General features: G+C 40.8%; 1 protein-coding gene across 1 annotated transcript in view; it reads right to left on the minus strand.

Moving 5' to 3' along the window:
* Positions 1 to 472: 472 nt before the first annotated feature.
* Positions 473 to 17823, minus strand: part of MLXIP (MLX interacting protein) — a 41966-nt gene continuing 24615 nt past the window's right edge. The window contains exons 5-17 of the mRNA XM_032199284.1: positions 17676 to 17717; positions 16246 to 16417; positions 15691 to 15780; positions 14713 to 14804; positions 13896 to 14559; positions 11528 to 11649; positions 10650 to 10836; positions 9717 to 9841; positions 7740 to 7841; positions 5810 to 5937; positions 4621 to 4744; positions 2162 to 2291; positions 473 to 1513 (exon numbers count right to left, since the gene is read on the minus strand). Of these exons, the coding sequence (XP_032055175.1) occupies positions 1392 to 1513; positions 2162 to 2291; positions 4621 to 4744; positions 5810 to 5937; positions 7740 to 7841; positions 9717 to 9841; positions 10650 to 10836; positions 11528 to 11649; positions 13896 to 14559; positions 14713 to 14804; positions 15691 to 15780; positions 16246 to 16417; positions 17676 to 17717 (2100 nt within the window). The 3' untranslated portion in view covers positions 473 to 1391. The remainder of the gene's footprint in view (positions 1514 to 2161; positions 2292 to 4620; positions 4745 to 5809; positions 5938 to 7739; positions 7842 to 9716; positions 9842 to 10649; positions 10837 to 11527; positions 11650 to 13895; positions 14560 to 14712; positions 14805 to 15690; positions 15781 to 16245; positions 16418 to 17675; positions 17718 to 17823) is intronic.

The raw sequence follows: 17823 nt of genomic DNA on the forward strand, positions 1-17823 counted from the left end.
TGTGACAGCCTGCTCTTCAAACTGCAAGAAACTACTTGAGGGAGGTGACAGGGAAACTTTATCCACACTCTGAATAGCTCTAAAGCATCAGAATCAAGTAATGAGTGGAATTACAAGGGTCATAGGATCATTCCAGACTACACCAAGAAAAACTGGCCAGAATGAACATCCCAGTGCTGTCTGAGGATGGACAGACTATTGCTGCTGTAACAAGACTAAGCTTATCTCCAGTGATAGGCCAGTACTTCAGGGACTGCCACAGAAGAATGTTACGCGGGTTTTAACTTATCTTTATGTGTTTTATAATTCCTGTTGAACATAACCTTACCATACAGACCAAGCTTGGCTAAGTCCTTCAGGTTTTTGAAATAAAAAGCAAAAAGAACAGGTAAAGACAGAGAAGCTAAAAACTGACTACAAGTCCATGTGGTTTGATACGTTTTCTGAGACAAAAAAAAAAAAAAGCCAATTTCTTAACACTATGAACTCAATTTTTGTCTTTGAAGCACTATGACTTTTACCTATGGATGTGTTTTATATGTGCACATTTTATGAGGAAGGCAGCTGAACTCTGCAGAGTGCAAGAAAACAGTTTAGAGATGAAATGGATATGAAATTCATGTGTCTATCTTGATTGCAGAATCTGTGCAATCTAAAACTGCGTTTTTGCACTTACTGCACAGCCTGCTACTCAATTGCAATGGCTATAACAGAAAAATAATAAAAATCAGCTACTTTATTTGCTAGAAAATAAAGCACGCCTTGGAACTGATCATATGCAATGGTACACTCATTAAAATAAAAATACACAAAACACAGCCTGAGATTTTAATTCTAGTATTTTCCATGAGTTGACGTCGCTGATGGATTTTTCTTCTCCTTTGGTTTTTAATATAATCCCGTTTAAACAATTGTTTACTATTCAAGTAAAACAAATGGAACTGAACACCAGAAAACAAAATGAAAAGCAGATTTTGCTTCACAAAATTGAAAGTATATTTCCCCTTTAAAGGAACATTCCTTGGTGTACAAGATTTACACTTCAGAGAACTTAGCACTTGAAGCTGTTTCATAGAAAGATGTTTGTTGCATACAGATGCATGCTGCATTGATGGAGATATATTGCTGCCTGCAGGAATGAAACCTGCTAAATTTACCTGAGCTTGGTGTTCTCACTTCATGGAGTAGAGTACAGCACTGAAGAGAATCAAAACGTTATGACAACGTTGCATCATACTTCCACATATTCTGAAGGCAGAGACAGATGCCCTGAAAGTCTTGGGTGATGGAGAGTATTCTTTCTAAAGTGCACCAACTGAAAGGAGACTCACCAGGCTGCTAGACTGGCAGGTTCTCCACCCCTTGTACAAGCAACTCACTGTCTTTGGTTGTTAGGTTTCACCAGCTGTTTTGTTCATCTTGCTAACTGCCTCTGTGGCTTGCTCTGGCAGGCGCGACGGATCTGACAGAATTGAGGTGCTTGTACTTAGATGCCGAAGGCTGCTCAGCACCACTGTGAAGAAAAGTCAGGAAAGTATCAAAAAAGCCATTAGACTAACTGCAAACAAATCCATGCAGAACAGTGTGCAAGTACTGCAATTGTTATGAATTATGGTAGATTTTTCTGCAAAACACGTACCTGCACTTACAGCAACAGCAAGAAACAGAGATGCGTAAGAACTGTGCCCAGAAAACAACAACAGAGATCTACCTATTTCTTCTACTAAAAAGAGCACTTCTCAGCAACTATAATTGTAAACATAAATATTTGCTGAAATTTAAGTGGTAAAGGGTCAAGCAATCATGCTCAAACAGAAGGTCATTTCAATGGGGAATGCAAACTTCAGAAGTCTCTTCCGTCATAACGAGACAAATCACACTGCTAAAATATTCCACTCTTTAACTAGAGTGGAATATTTAAAATTTAAATGCTGCTTGAGACTGTTTAAATTCTAGAATCTATATTAAACAATTAATTTTTTTCTGTTCAGTGTTAAGCATGCAACCAAGCAGCCAAAAGACCTTCTTATTTTTCCACTGAGACAGTAAGAAGGGATTAAAGAATCATATTCAACATCTGTCCTACTCTTTTAAGAAATGTTATTGTATATGGTCTCACTTACTGTGATCTCAAATTACTGCTTGATAGAACTTCACTTACTTGGCCTCAGAACAGGGAGAGAACAGTGCTGATCCAGCCACGCTATTGCAGTTTGATTCAGATCCTTAAAGCTTTTTGTGGAAACCATCCCATTGAAGGACTCAAACAATGGCTTAATAATAATGCTGAACTGCAAATCATCAAATGTTAAGGGAGATAACAAAGGAGGACTTCAAAACATTCTAAAGGAAAAAATAATAGAGCTCAATGTCCAGAGAAAACAAACGGTTTTTAGACTACAACATTTCAAAGATTTTTTTTTAATTATTATTATTTATTTTTAAGATCTGTGACACTAGGACAAAGGAAAAAATTGAAGCTCAGTTCACATTTCACCAATACTGATTACTTTTTGTAAAATTCCTGTATGACTGACTTGATCTCCCACAAACAATCTGCACTGTTCTGAGTGCATGAGCATTGAAAACTAGGTACATGCAGTTTGTACTATTTCTTTGTTGCCACCTTTTTCACGTAACACTGATGCTTTTATAGCAAAAGAACATAGAAGCCTTAAGGTGAACAAGCTCTTTGCTACTGCAGCTAAACAAAGACTTCAAGAGTCTTTCAGATGAGCTTTCCTAGAGCAGTCACCATACCTGAACTCAGAACAGCTTGCTCTAACACTGCCATGGTAACTCAGCAAGTAAATGTACCTGTAAGTTGGAGTCTATTTTAGAAGCTGGCTGTATGACAAAACTCATCTGAAGGCTCAAACTCTGTGGTTTTACCACGTCAGCCCAGATGGGATTTTCTGACTACAGTCAGCAGCCTGTGAGAACGAGGCCCAAATCAATCTCAGGGTTGTGATACACCCCTATCTTTCTCACTATTGCTAACAATCAAGATAGGTCTAACAATTACCTGGAATACTCTAGGGGGTTTGCATGTGGTTATGGACTTTTACAGAGTGACTGGGTATCCTTTTGTTGATATTCTACTATTCAGAAATATTCTGTCCCTGGGTTATCTCCAGTAGCCGAAGACCAGATTACTCACTTCCCTCTCATATGCAACAGAAACGGTGATATTCTCATATTTGTAATGAAACTGCCCTTCCCTCTCTTACAGTCATTTCACGAGGAGGAAGTTTTTTTAAAAAATTATTAATAGCACTCACCCCTGGACCTTGTCAGCTTTTACTGCAAGACCTCCTGAAATAAGCCAGCAGGTGTTAAGCAATCTATCCAGTTATGAGAAAACCGTTTCCTCACAATTCCATCCTGACTTGCAAAGGGAAGTTGGGAAGTTGGTAGGCTTTGCCTACCAAACTTTTCTTTTACCAACTACAACAGCCTTTGTCTTTCTCTAGATACCACAGACCCAGCTACCTAAAACTGCACCTTCATCCCAGATAACCTCTGCCACTTTCTACAAGCCTCTCACTCCAAATTCTGGAGCAGCACAAATTCACTCGACAAACGTGTGGGAGGTTGTATTTCACCATCCATTTTCATTGTTACATTAATAATCTGATTCTTCAATCAAGTGAATTTTAATAACTCATTTGAAACTGTTCCAGAGTTAATAGTTCTACAGTTGCATCAGCGACTGCATGAGATCTTGCTGAGAACTGATTCCTAAAAGGATGCTAAAAGGATGAGTCTGTTTTCTAGGACTAAGATAAACCAGGAAGCACCAAAGGAAGCATTTTTACATACTAAAGTATTAAAAACGCTGTACTTCATGCAGACACCAGCATGGATGTATCTACTCTGATAATCAGGGGAGATAACCAGCAGAGTACAAGCACATGAAATACGTGCACATAAAAAGGTACAAAGATTTAATAGGAAGGGGGAAAGTTAACACTTCTGCTCATTAATAATTGCACTTCTGCTTTGCTATTTACTAACATCCCCTGATTCAGGCTAATCATATTTGATCCAAGCTAGCAAACTTGGATTAGCTAACCTGGTTCCATTCCCAGCTTGTCTCTCTCCATCTCCTGCATTATCACTCATTTGTAAGCACAGCTGCTAGCATTTGAGAAGCAAAGAGAAACTAAGTTGATTTGTCGTAATGAAAAAAAAATTGGAAAAAAAAGAGAAACATACAAGTTTTCAAAATTGCCTTTACAGCAGTTTCAGTAATTGTCTACAATAATCTTATTTTTTGAAAATCTTTGTCATTCTCTGTAGTCCTTTGCAAAAAGTGAACAAGAGCTGGAGTTAGAGAAACAGTTCATTACACATTTCTTGTGGTATAATAACTGAGCAAGAAAACTTTACCTTTCTACTGCATTTCTTCCAAGTTACTTCCCATACTTTAAGGTGAGCAAATTCTACCTCATAACAGTCTCTAAGGCAAGAATTCGTATCCATATATAGATGCAAATGACAACTCTGGACGTGCATTACTTAACTTGGCTTAAAGTCATAGCATCAGAATTCAGAGTTTCTGGCTCTAAACACATTAGCACCAAACCTCAGGTCCAGCAGGTTAAGGTGAAAGGATACAATCCAGAACTTCCAGTTCTGGAGGGTCCTGTTCCTCACGTATTCATCAAACATCCTCCTCATGCGGTCAAACCTTTGCCGTGCTATTGGCACCCCAGTAGCAGGGAGCTGCTGTTGGCAAGAACTGAAAAGAAGATGCTCTGAGGTCAGTATCCCCACCAGGAAGGGCACATTCCTCTTCCAGGCTAAATTATAGCATGAAAAATATGTGCAACCCCAGCATCTCAGACTGAGGTGGCTTCTCTGTGCGTGACCCCCCCACATTGAGTTTGTTATGGCCAGGAATACATACTGTTTTCAAATCAATTGTGTCTATTTTCATGCAGCAAAGCAATTTTTCAAGCTGCTACATCTTATTACAAGCAACACAACTGAGAACAGAGGATAACATAGAACAAAGTAGTTTTTGGCATCCACTTAGAAAAAGGCACGTTAGGAGTCAAGTTAAAATTTACAGACTTACTCCTGAGCGGTGTTAGAGAAGAAAATGTTACAAAGATTCTTAAGAAACAGATCAATTTAAAATAAAACCAAACAGATGTTATCATATCTTCAAAAAAGAAAGAACCAAAAAAAAAGAAAAAGATTTTGATTTGCCGATAATTCTAACATAATGCCTAAGCCTAACACTTCTGTGGATGGAAGAAAAAACACTGGGGTTCTCAACATGCTTTGCAATAGCACATAACTATCGTAAACCCACAGAGGAAACTGAGGCACCAGGAAGGTGAAGTGACTTATCAGAGTTATGTTCAGTCAGTGGCAAGCTCCTTGAGTCCAAATCCTATGCACTCAACCACACTGCTTCCAGGAAAAATTGACTGCATTTGGAAAGAAAACTGCAGCAAAGCCATCATGAAGAGTAGGAGTGTTTCATCACCCAGTGAGCCTAGCTTTAAAAACAACCATCACTGGCTTCTCAGATTTATTCTAACTGATCTAATGCATCTTTTCTGGTGACACCACTGTTGAGTGTTCATGCTCAGAGCTTGCCGAAAATCCACACGATTTGCTACCAATGCCCATCCCACAACGACTTTGCTTTTTGTTTGGAAGTCGGTAGCATCTCTACTGATGTTCAATACCCATCTGTTGTTTGGCATGACACCTGAGGCAAACATCCCCTGCTGTTAGCCAAAGCAACATTCAAGCTGCTCTGCTTCATTACAGAAATCTCCCAAAATCTCACATGATGGCAGCGTTTAGCTCCTCGATTTCTTCCCGAAGGCGCCTGGTTTCCTCTTGCATCTGTGTTCTTTCCTGCTGTAGTTTAGCGATATATTCTACTGTTTTCTGGAGAGTGATTGCATGGCTGATCTAGACCAAACACAAACATAGAGCTCACTTTCTGGAACAAAGCTAGACGGATGAAGAGTTTGCCCCTTATCTGTGGTAAAACCCAGAAAAGCACTTCAGCACCTTTTAAGTTTCCTTCATCCTGCCAAAGCACACATAGGCAGACAGAAACACTTAAGATATTACTGAACTCTTCGTTTTTCTGACTCCCATTTGCACACTAATACAGAGAAATATGATTGCAGTGGTTGTTTTATTCCCCAAGTTACATTTTTGCTATTTTGTTGAAAGTCATAATTTTAAGTGTTTTATTTCTTTGTCTATCCTCTTAAAAACGTTTACAATTCTTACTTGGGGTACTGAAGGATGTGCTGCACCTGTTGATACATTATTGTGCTGTTAGAAGCATTGTTCCTGCACTGATAACTTAGGTTATTTAGTTTGGGAAGCCTGAAGTTATTAAACCAGAAGGTAATGTGCTCTAGCTATCACCAAAGGAGACAGAAACAACGTCATTGATCTCTTTTAAAATAAACTTCCAGTTTTGAGGAAACAATTAAAAATCTGTACTTGAGAAATAAAATAAACAGACATTTCACTAACGCCAAGTTTTCAAAAATGACTACCTTTCAAATAGGCTATTCAAAACAGGTAGTGAAATTCTGACAATTTATATCCTAAATATAAAAATTGGGTAAACAAATCAACATGGTATCAATAACCTTTCTTATTTTCTATGTTTCAAAGGGTTGTCATATTTAAAGGACATTTAGAATGTTCTTGTGCACACAAACCTGTGTTTTAATGATTTTGGTTTCATTTTATGAACTAAATTAATGAGCTTAGCCAGGAAATGTTCTTAATCTCTACAAAGACAATTGACAATGAGAAGGGATTTTCTTTCCTCTGTAAATCTATACACAAAAGACAAGTGACAGGAGAAAAAAATGACAATATTTAAAAGGCTAAGGGCACACGGCCAAATTCTTAAAAGGAGCTGGGTGAGGAGTCCCAGAGGGGGTTTCAAATCATCTGAAGCACCCAGGCTTGTACCCCCAATCAGGAAGTACAGATCTCTCACGTGTGGGAAGTTTTAGAAATTTCACTGCACATTTTGGACATGTTTCAACAGTATTTGCAGATGCACAACATTGTTTTACCATGCTCTTAGCTGACTAAATGCAGCACAGATGTGGTTAGCACAGCACAAAGCCTGTGCTAACAAACTGTGCTCAGAATTGTGCGTATTAGCTCAGGCCAAATGTCTAGGTCTCTTTTGCCATGCCCAGCAGAACACCAACAGCATCTACCTGGCCTTTGGCTGGCTCATTATTCAGGCAGAAAAAGCTCACAGCACTGACTGGTCATAGCTTTTCAAGTCCAGCTCTGGGGACTAGAGGCTGTCCAAAATAGGTATAAAATGCCAGCATGTCAGAAGAAAAGGTGACCTAGCAGTAAATGCAGTCATCTTACACTGCACTCATGACAAAAGCTTAATTACTGGGGTGCTAGGAGCAAGGATTGCAAAGAGCAGTTTTACTTTTTTTTCTCTGTAGAGCTTTAGAGCTGCAGCATCTCATCAGACAAGATTTGATCAACATCTGAAGCTGCATCAGAAGAACAACGCCTAAAAGACAAAGGGCTTTCACACATTGACTATAAGCCACAAATTTATCACCCATCCCTTTCCAAGTCCCTCAGTTCAGGTATCTTCACTGATTGACTGGCACACTCAGTCAACAGCAGAGAGATCCATTAACTCTTTTCAGAATGGCTCTTACTGAAGCTTTGTATGAAATGAGTAGTGCTGCCAAGTTACTTACCGACTTGGAGCTGGCCGAAACCAAGCTGTTCAGTGTACTGAAACCAATCCTGATATTGAACCTTCGCTTTTGTTCTGATGAAATACGCTTCATTCTTTGCATCTGTGTAAATAAAATTACGCTGTTTTCCTTTATTATTCTACTGCTATGATTATTTCTGCTATTCACATTCAGCATCACTTTTGTTGACTTATGGCATTTATAGTCTTTCCAGTCCAAGTTATATTACTATAAACTTGCAAAAAATGTAAGTGATTAAAAAGCGTTCAGAATATGAAATTCAAATCCAAACCCTGTACAGTTTCTTTCAAAATAAGAATTCCTATTTAATACTCTTAAACACACTTTTTCTGAAGTCAAATTTTTGCTTTGGGTACATGTAACCTTGTTGAAGTCTTAAAGTTTAAAACAATCCACATGATTTTTACCTAATACATACAGAATGTCTACTAATATTAACAAGTAGCCCTATAAAAAAAATAAGAAGAATTATTAATTCTGGCCTACTCTGAGGATAAAGCCTTTGTTAGGAATGAACCTTCTCCTTTGTAGCATTAAAAAGTTTGGAGCTATTTCCACCAACATCTTTTGGAAAAACTAAAGCATTTGCAATTTTAGAATGCATTATCTTCAGAGCTAAGCTTTCCAAGGGTAGCTCACCATCACCCCAATTTACACTGAAGGAAAACAATGCAACAAAGCAGTTAAGTCACTGCCCAAACCCACAGAAAATGAAAGATCAGGAGCAGAACTGAGATTTCCCACGCCCTCCACATTTTGCCAAGCAGAAAAAACAATGTTACTGAGCAACACAGGACTGTTCAGTCTAACAGTGCACAGCAGCAAGGAGTGTACATTTAGAGACAAGAAAACATCACTTCCCCAACTTACAGAAGAGTTACTGACATTACACATGCCAGGAATTGAAAACTGAAATGCACGTGAGTTCAAAGGGCTATAAAGCCTTTTCATTGGGGTGCCCTCACTTTTAAGAGCACTGCTCCATCTAGTGGCCCCTTTCCTACCGTTGACCAGTCCTAGTTCGTTCCTTTTTAAACTTACTCTGTATCACGGAGTGCAACTACTGATCATGAGCATTTATGCTAAGCAAAGAACTGCAAACCATTATGAGTAACTTTCAGCATGCAGTAGTTCTGATTCTCCTTGGCAAAAAAATGAGAATTGAGGGCAATCACAGGCTGCAAGAGTTTAAACGTACCTTTTTGCCCTGTGAGTACTCAAGCTGAGATCAACTCATAAGGTATACAAAAAGAAGCCAAAATGGGTCAGGCACTTGCAAAATGCTTAAGTAATGCTCCCTGTCACCACAAAATGGATGGCAGAGTTAGAGTTGATTTTCCTGTATTGGTTGTTTTTTGTGGAGAAGTTTCTCATACTACCAAAGAACATATTCTGACAAGGTCAGCTTGTGATGATGTAGAGCCTGCTTTCACGTGCCATCTCCAAATTCTTATCCCAGTAACTCCTGAAGTGTTTTACAGTTATAACTCGTAGAGTCTTTGACACTGTTTCTTTATAGAGCAGCAGAGCATCACTGGAGATATGCGAGTTAACTCAGCAGGTTGAGAACTTCCCCCTCCAGCAATGGCCAAAACCTTGCAGACCTGGATAGCTCCAGCAGAACAATGGCAAAAAGCCACAGTTTAGAAAATTCAGCCTGAAACCTTTGACCAAGTAAACTGAGTCCTGCCATAAGACTCCTGTGAGCCACATCAGGAACTGCAAAAGGTACAGTTTAGCCTCTCCAGCAATACGTCTCTGAGGAGCTGAGCAGATTATTAGAGTTTGACATTTTAAATTGAACAGAGCAGGACAGATGTAATGCAAGTTAAGCCCCAGGCACAAATATTCCACTGTTCCTGAAGCACAGCCTACTCTCACATCCACTCTCAGACATCCGGGGAGAAAAGTAGCTACAAAGGCAAAGAAAAGCACCTCAAAGGAACGGACACACACCTTAAATGCAGCCATCTGAGGGTCAGTGGCAGGTTTTCCTGAGCTGCTGTTCTGGGGAGACTGCGGACTGGGGCTCTGCTCAGAGGTGCACGGGGAAGCTTGGCCAGAATTCTGACAGTCTCGGCCTTCATAAAGGAAGACAGATAAGGCATGTTAACAAACAACATCCTGTAGCAAATATAACTGCTGAAAAGTTTCTATTCAGAACAAAACCGAAATGCAGTCGACAACTAAGTTATGTTCATTGATACAGCAACCACATGCTAGAAAATGTCAAGACTACTGGGGAAGTTTAGTATTCCACGGCACAACAGTAATGCATCCTGAATAACGAGCTATCATATTCCTTTCACATGCACACGTATTTAAGCAAAGGCATACTGAATGTATAGGATCTAATTCCACTGTGGTGCTGGACTCTCCCATCTGAGGCTCTAATGGCCTGGGACATGATGGTAATGTTTAACAAGCCATTTACCATCAAAGCCAACATAAGTGTCTAAAACTGGCCCAGATATCAACATGCATGCAAAAGTAATCTTTTTCACTTACCTACCATTAATAAGGTCTGTGTCTGAAATCCTCCAGTCAAAATTACAGTTAGGATACCGAACAATAAACCTATTCAGCACTTTCTACACAGACGCCTTTCAAATGGGCTTAATTAGTCCTTTGTGAATATGACAGCACATCCTTTTAGAAAGGAACCACTTACAAATCACAAAATGACAGCTTGTGGGAACACTGGACAGTAGTTTAAGAAAAAAATTGCCAACAGTTGGATGCAGCTGAAGCTGGAGGGTAGAAGGGCCCAAAAAGTTTTCCTTCAAAAAGTATCCTGGGATCTTCAAGGCCAATTAACACCCTGCCTAACCGATGGAAACATGCTTGAGTGTGTAGGTGAGAGAAAACGCTTAGAGCCTTCTAACTTACTAGGTGTAGGTGAAGGAACTTGTGAACTGCTACTGTGGGAAGGGATTTGCTCTCCTTTCACCAACCCATCCTGGACTACACTAGGAGAGAAGAGATGCGAGACTGTGGACTGGGTTTGTTGGCTACTTGGCGCTTGCTGTGCTGGACCAACCAGAATGTTACTACGGAACTCCGTCACCCCGGGAGCCTGGGAACAGCACAGGAACAGCAAAGAGAAAAGCAGAGAAAGAAAAAGGAAAAGAAAGCGGGAGAACATGAGGAGAAGGAAAAGAGAAAAAGAGAAGGGGGGAGAGAGGTTTGTTACCTTGCCTTTCACTAAAAGTAACAAATTAATACATGATTAACAATCTGATGACATGAAACAAGGGCTAATAATATGTAAAGAATTGGCAGGCACTGAAGTCAGGCTTCTGGCAGGAAACCAGAATCTTTTCATAACTTAATGCAGTGTTACAACATGTCAACAGCACAAAATGCTAAAATCTATTTCCATCTTCTCGTATACAACATGTTGGAAAACCCATTCATATTCTCCAAGGCACACTTTCCAACTTGTAAATGGAAAGGTGAGCATCCTGGGTTCTTGCTAGCCTCTGCATGATTAATAGAGCACAAATCAACCCCACTAGTGGTACAGCGTATGCATGCCTCCTTGTAATCTTGTTCTATGAGACAGGGGCTGTGAAGACTAGATAGCACTTCCAGGCCCATCAAGTAGCTACAATAAAAATAAGTAAGCATAATGCTGATTGCACAAACACACACACTGGGTAACAGGTGAAATTTAACAGACTAGTTACCCTCCTGAGTGCAGTATGGCTAATGACCTGCAAACAACAGACCTAAAAAACCAAACATATTCATTTTGTTCTCCTTACTCTGGCAATTCCAGCTGGTGCAATTGCAACATTAGACTGAGACATGGCTGGCGTCAAAATCCCCTCTCTTTTTAAAGGTGCTGGAGTTACAATCACTGCTCTGGACTGTCCCTGAAAGGCAGCTGAAGAACACAATTTAGTTAGAATAGTTTACAAGACAAAAAAAAAAAAAAAAAAAAAAAAAGTAGAGATTATTTTGTATGAAATTACTTGGTATTGAACAGAGGGAATAGATTAATGGGCACCTATTTGGTACTACTTCATTGCCACACAAAGTGCCACCAATTTTCTGATAATCTCAATCCCCTGCTTCCAGTATACCAGATTAATCAATAATTTCTCAGGTTTCTAGCAACACTGTCGCTGTTTCAAGGTGTTTTTACACAGGTAGGTAGTAAATCTGGGAGGTGCAATGTGTCTTCATTCTGTTATAGCTGCCTTCATAGAAGAACGGTTCATCAAGACAAAGTTTCTGCATGCTTTTTGAGAAAACTCAGCTCAAATTTACTGAGTTTCCCTCTAGCCATTATTTGCTTCAGTTCATTTGCTTAGAACATTTATACTGAAGTGGTGACAGCAGAGTTTTTTCCCATATGAAACTGTGTGCCTGATAAGATAACCTGTGCTTATTTTTGAGTCATTATATCAAAAGACAGTAAACCACACACATCCCTTTCTAGAAAAGGTTACAATGCATTTCTCTTTGCATTCATGAGATTATTTGTTTGTCCTGTACACGTTAATGCCTCAGTTATAAGTACTGATGTTTACTCCATTGCCAAAAATAAAGCTCCAGTCTTTACAAAAATTTGACTTCTGAGCTTGTTGTCCCTGTGATTTAGGAGCACTGTGATCCCAGAACACATACCACTGCCAGAATTGAAACACGCCAATGGCTTTACATCTACGTGAGAAACAAAGCTGCTGGTTGTGACAGAATAAACTGATAAAGCACTGGGAAAGCGATACAAGGGGTGAGGAACAATCCAAGGAAGTATGCTAGGAGCAAAGGCTTTCTGACAGTGAATGCTGCCTGCAATGCTTTACAAGGTGAGTAATGTTTTGACTGCTAGAAGTACCTGGACTCATGCTTCATTATGCACCATAGACAGAAACGTTGCCAGGATCACCTGTACACAGTGACATGCTAGAATTAGATCCTTGGGCCTATTCTACTCCTGAACAGCAAACTTCTTGTAGGTAAACACAGTGCCAGGCCTTGAGAGACATACCTACTTCTTAATAAAGCGTATTTACTGCTACTCCTCCAGGCAGGGTTGTTCTTGGATTGCTGCTGCACATTTCAGATGGCTGAAGTCACTTGGCCCCCAGTCAGCACAAGGCTGAAAATAGCGTGCAATAATTCCAAGAAAAAGTTTACTGCTTGTCCTGCTCTAGCCTTGAGCTTTCCCACAAGAAAAACTCTCTCTTGCTCACACTTGCTATTTGCAGCCTGATGAAGTGCCAATATCACCAGTTCACACCCAACGTGGAACTCCCAGCGTGCCAGTTAGGCGTTCACACACTGAACTGAAAAAACACCGCTCCTGACAGTAACTCAAGAGTCTTTAGATTGCCTGAAGAAAAATCCCTGTTTACCTGCCTGTTTTAACTCCTACCTCACTGGAATGATTGATTCTGCTCACCCTGGTCCTGCTAGGGGCACTGATGATCTGCGGACGAGAGGCACACTCCCCCACTTCCATCTGGACCAGCGCTGGGGTCCACTTCAACAGCCATTCCCTCGCCAACACCGCACTCTGGCTCAAAGAAACTCTCAAAGACTCTAAGCTGAACCTCAGCACACACCCGAAGCGTTAGCAGTGTGCAAGGCAGCACCCTGCTATTAGAGTGTGACAATGCACAGGCAGACACAGCAACCTGTCCAGGCACCCAGTGGGTCAGTGGCAGGGACAGACCTGCTGTTCTCCATCCCACTCTGCCTCCCTGCCCCACTTGGTTGAATATTCTGAAGGGGCAGAGCTAATCAGAACAGTACCAAACATCAAAACCAAGGTTTCAGGAAGTTAGGAGTACAGAGCTCTAGTTAACCCACACAATGATGCACCTACACAGCTCAGCACAAATTTTGCAAGGGAGTCACAATCTTGGGGTTGAAAATCCCCTAGTGAACGACCCCCTTGGCAGGTCAACCTAGCACACACACAAGCAAACTGCTTCCAATCCTCACAGCAGTCCAGAGCACCCCATTGTACAGTGTAGTCACGTGCCAGTGGATTTGGAGGGCTCCTTAAATGCCCTCAGGAAGCTGCATTTTTACTTAAGTAAATCAAGAAAAACAAGAAGGTTTCTCCCTCCTGCTAGTCCCACTCAGAAAGGAAGAACATCACCCACCAGTGCTTCTCACCTGGGGTGATGAAGGCATTCTTTAACACTAAGGACACTGTTTCAGGCTTCGGAGCAGGCACTGTTTTTTGTGACTGTTTGGGCCTTGTCCCAGCGCTGGCCAGGGGAACGGCTTTGGGGAGTGCAAATGTCAGTTGGGACTGCAACTGGGGCCGGGGTTGCCCCTGCAGGACAGTAGTCTGGAAAGCCAGGTTACAAGGCACTCCTGCACCTGGCTGCTGCGTTGCCAGGACGAGGTTCTGGCTCTGGCTGAAGGTGGTGGCAGGGGCGTTGTGCGTCAACGTAGCTGAAGCCGTGTGGGTGATAACTGTAGATTCGCAGAGGCCAAACTTCTGGGTTTCTGGTGCAGCAAAAGCAGATGGTGGAGAGCTTAAGCTAGTATTCAGAGGCACTGCAGGCAACGGGGACTGGTGCTGTTGTGTCGCAGGTTGAAGCAGTGGCAAAGGTGTCTGAAACACCGGGACAAAAGTTTGTGGCCCGCTGAGAGAAGAGTCAGGAGCGAAGTCTGCTGGCTGGATGAAAGATCCCCCGCTTCTAATGCTGGAACACTGGTCAGTGCCAACATCAGGAATGACAGGAGCAGGTACTGAGGAAGAAATCAGTCCATCACTGATGTTCCCAGATGGAAGTGTGTTGGGCAAGGAACCCGACGGCAGGACAGGAGACTGATAGAAAAGAGAAGTTTTACAGATTGAGATGTGACACCCCTAAATCTCACCTGAACTCCTTCTGAGAAGGACGTGGCTCATGTCTGAAAGTATACACAGTGCATACATGTCTGAGATGAGGCTATTTTAAATACTAATTATCTCTCTTACCTGGGAAGAATGGCTGCTGCTGTCCATTGTAGCTGAGCTGGCAGCAGACACAGAGGGGTAATAATTACTGGAACGACTGGGTGTGAATAAATCTGAAACACAAAAAGTCACCTCTTAATTTTCTACTTCTTGAATTCACGGTACCCCGCTGTACCATGAAATACTACAATTCACAGGAATGGCATTATTATTTAGCAAATAATTAAACCATGAGATGTTTTGCTTCATACAACTAAGTGAGCAATAAATTGTTGTCTTCCAGAAGAACTGATCTCTTCAGGGCAGACTTCATCACTTTTCGTGCAAGCTGAGGACAATGCAAAAATCAATATATTGTTTAAGGTTCACCTATATGCAGAAAGCCAAGAGGTGATTCTCAATGCTCACAAAACTCAGTGATCTGATGCAGACTGAATGAAGGCCCAGCAAACAGATGTGACTTTTGACTTCCACGAAGGTCCACAACCATTAAAGTTGTCAACAGTAGTTTCATGTCATACATAATTCTTGAGGGTACCAGACCACGTGTCAAGGCAAACAAAGAAATGTCTCGAGTTTCTAACACAGGACTTAACATTTCATCCTTAAGAAGTGTTAAATGGCAAAACTTCAGCAATTCTGTGGGTTTCTCCTGTCCACATGTGACATTCTGTATTTAATTACTCAATGTCTTAAGGTCTAAATATTATTCCTCTGAATGCCAAATTAACAACCAGGTTCAAACCCTGGAATAAACAATCCTGAAACAACTCTCGAAGCCACAGAATTGAAGGACTGTAACAATAGCCTCCCCACATACACATCTGCCTGAAATAATGAACAATGAAGACATACACCAGATGTTCTCCATCTTTCACATAAATGTCATTTTTTCTAACGAGAGTAGATATCTGCAACATTTAATCTTCTGTTAGACACAAGCTCATAAATCATTACAATTTAAAAAAAAAATTAATTGACTATATATCTGATTCTTACCCTGAAAAGGCTCAAAAGTATCCATGAAATCAATATTTGGCTGGAGAGGAATAAGCCCTGGTTGAATCATGTCAGCATTTCCTAAGTGTGCTGGGAAATTGAAAAGAAAGATCAGATTAGCTATGCATCACTTGCACAGTAACTCACACTTGGCTGGAACATCAACACACTCCACAGCCAGGCTCAACCATGTTGTTTACTGCTGCTGAAATCTGCTGAAATGAACTGAGCATCTGCACTTCTTCAGGACTACTGTTAGGGAACAAAACTTCCAGCTAGTACAAAGGAAGAGGTGAACCTCTCATAGCCTTCACCAGCAACTGGGAATGGACTAGCATGGACACCTCACAAGCTTACTGCTCCCAAGCCTCTTGTCCTTCCCCTGCTGCGTGATACATGAACTTGCTGAGAATCACCACCTCAACCACCACAGCTCATAACACAGTATTTTAAAATAAGCCATTATCCATTTAACTTTACTTCAGCTACAAAAAAAAGACAGACTTCTAGAGATTCCCACTGCAAAAATCAACACAGCTAACAGCCAACACACACCTATCTCTCTGGGATTTGGCCAGGAAACCAAGTGATGTGAAGACAGTGTGGAAAACAGTGTGTCGGTGAACTCAGACATAAGCATATCAACATCCAAGAGGCTGCCTTCCTCCATAGGTACAGGGGTTTCTCTGCCATATCTTCTTTTTTGCCAGAGAACCACATCATCGTCCTGCCAAAGGAAAGGAAGACAAGTCAGGCTGCCTAAACAGTGCCAATGCAGTCAGGTGCAAACACTTAAGTGTATTATTTTTTTCCATTTTAAGAGAAACAACTCTCCTTTAGGAGATACACTCGAACAGATCAGTGGTACTTCTAATAAAACACGTTCAGCTCATTGATTTGAGCAGAAAACTTCAATCGAATACCATGACACTCTGGGAGAGGTTTTTCCCCAAAAAACAGATGTCAACAAGTAATGCATAAAACAAAACACCTGCAACAATGCTTTCTAGTTTCAGTAATTATATGTATATTTTTGCACTTATAGTTTAATGATTCTTTGGTTTGCATAAAGATTTTAAAATAACACACAGAGGAAAAATTCAGAGCAAACAACTCCTACCCTGAAGCCTACAAGAATCTCTGAAATGAGATTCTGACTTTGCAAAAAGTACTTTTGTAATCTTGTGGGCAATTTTAGGCTGTGAAAAATACAACATAATGTGACTTGGCTTACCCCTCCTTCACTACAGGCTGAGCTAAATTGTATTGCCTTCCATTTTGCTGCAGACTAAAAGCACACAGGGTCAGGTTCTTGTGGCCGAGCCAGCATGCAGTACCAACTACACCAGCATAGCATGATGGTGCATTGGAGCTCATGGCCAAAACAGCTGAGAGTTTTGTGAAACTGGGACAGATCCAGATTCATGGTTAGTTCCAACAAGAAAACAAATCAGAACAATGCTTCTGATCATCAGTTTATATGCCCAAAGTAGAATTGATGGCTTCATGAAAATTTCTTTTTCATACTAAATGATGGCATTGTTGTTCCTCTAAACATCTTGCCTTTTTTAGGATCCCGGCACATTATTTGCCAATATTTTGACAGCAGGAGGATCTGCAACATGTAGTTCTCACATCGTCACATATCCACTTACACAAGTAAGGCAGTAGTGCCAGCTATGACTCAGTAACAAGATGAAATAATGTGCCAGCTCTCAAAGAAATCGATCTTTCTGCACACCCCAAGCTGCTTCTCATTTCTTCTGTCACAGCATTTTACATTCAACCTTTCCCCCATTCAATTTAAGCTTTTTAAGCTGTTCTTTATGATGCACCAACATTAAGGTGTCTAACCTTAATCAAGATTTAAGCAAGATGCTTGTCTTTAGATTTTAATCAATGCAAGCTAAGGTACGTTACAGCTTTGTTACTTACTGCAGCTTCTACAAGCATAAATGCTGCCACTTATCAGTGTTATCACCTACCCTGACCAAACTTGAAAGATCTTCATCTTTATGCTTCTGTAACTGCAAAAGGAGAACAAAAGAGATGTTAAAGTCAGAACAGGTCCTGTATATACCAGCAGAAAACCTGACCGCAGAACGTGAAATACCCTATCGTGCACAATTAGTC

This window comes from Aythya fuligula, chromosome 17, assembly GCF_009819795.1.
Source record: "Aythya fuligula isolate bAytFul2 chromosome 17, bAytFul2.pri, whole genome shotgun sequence".
Lineage (NCBI taxonomy): Eukaryota > Metazoa > Chordata > Aves > Anseriformes > Anatidae > Aythya > Aythya fuligula.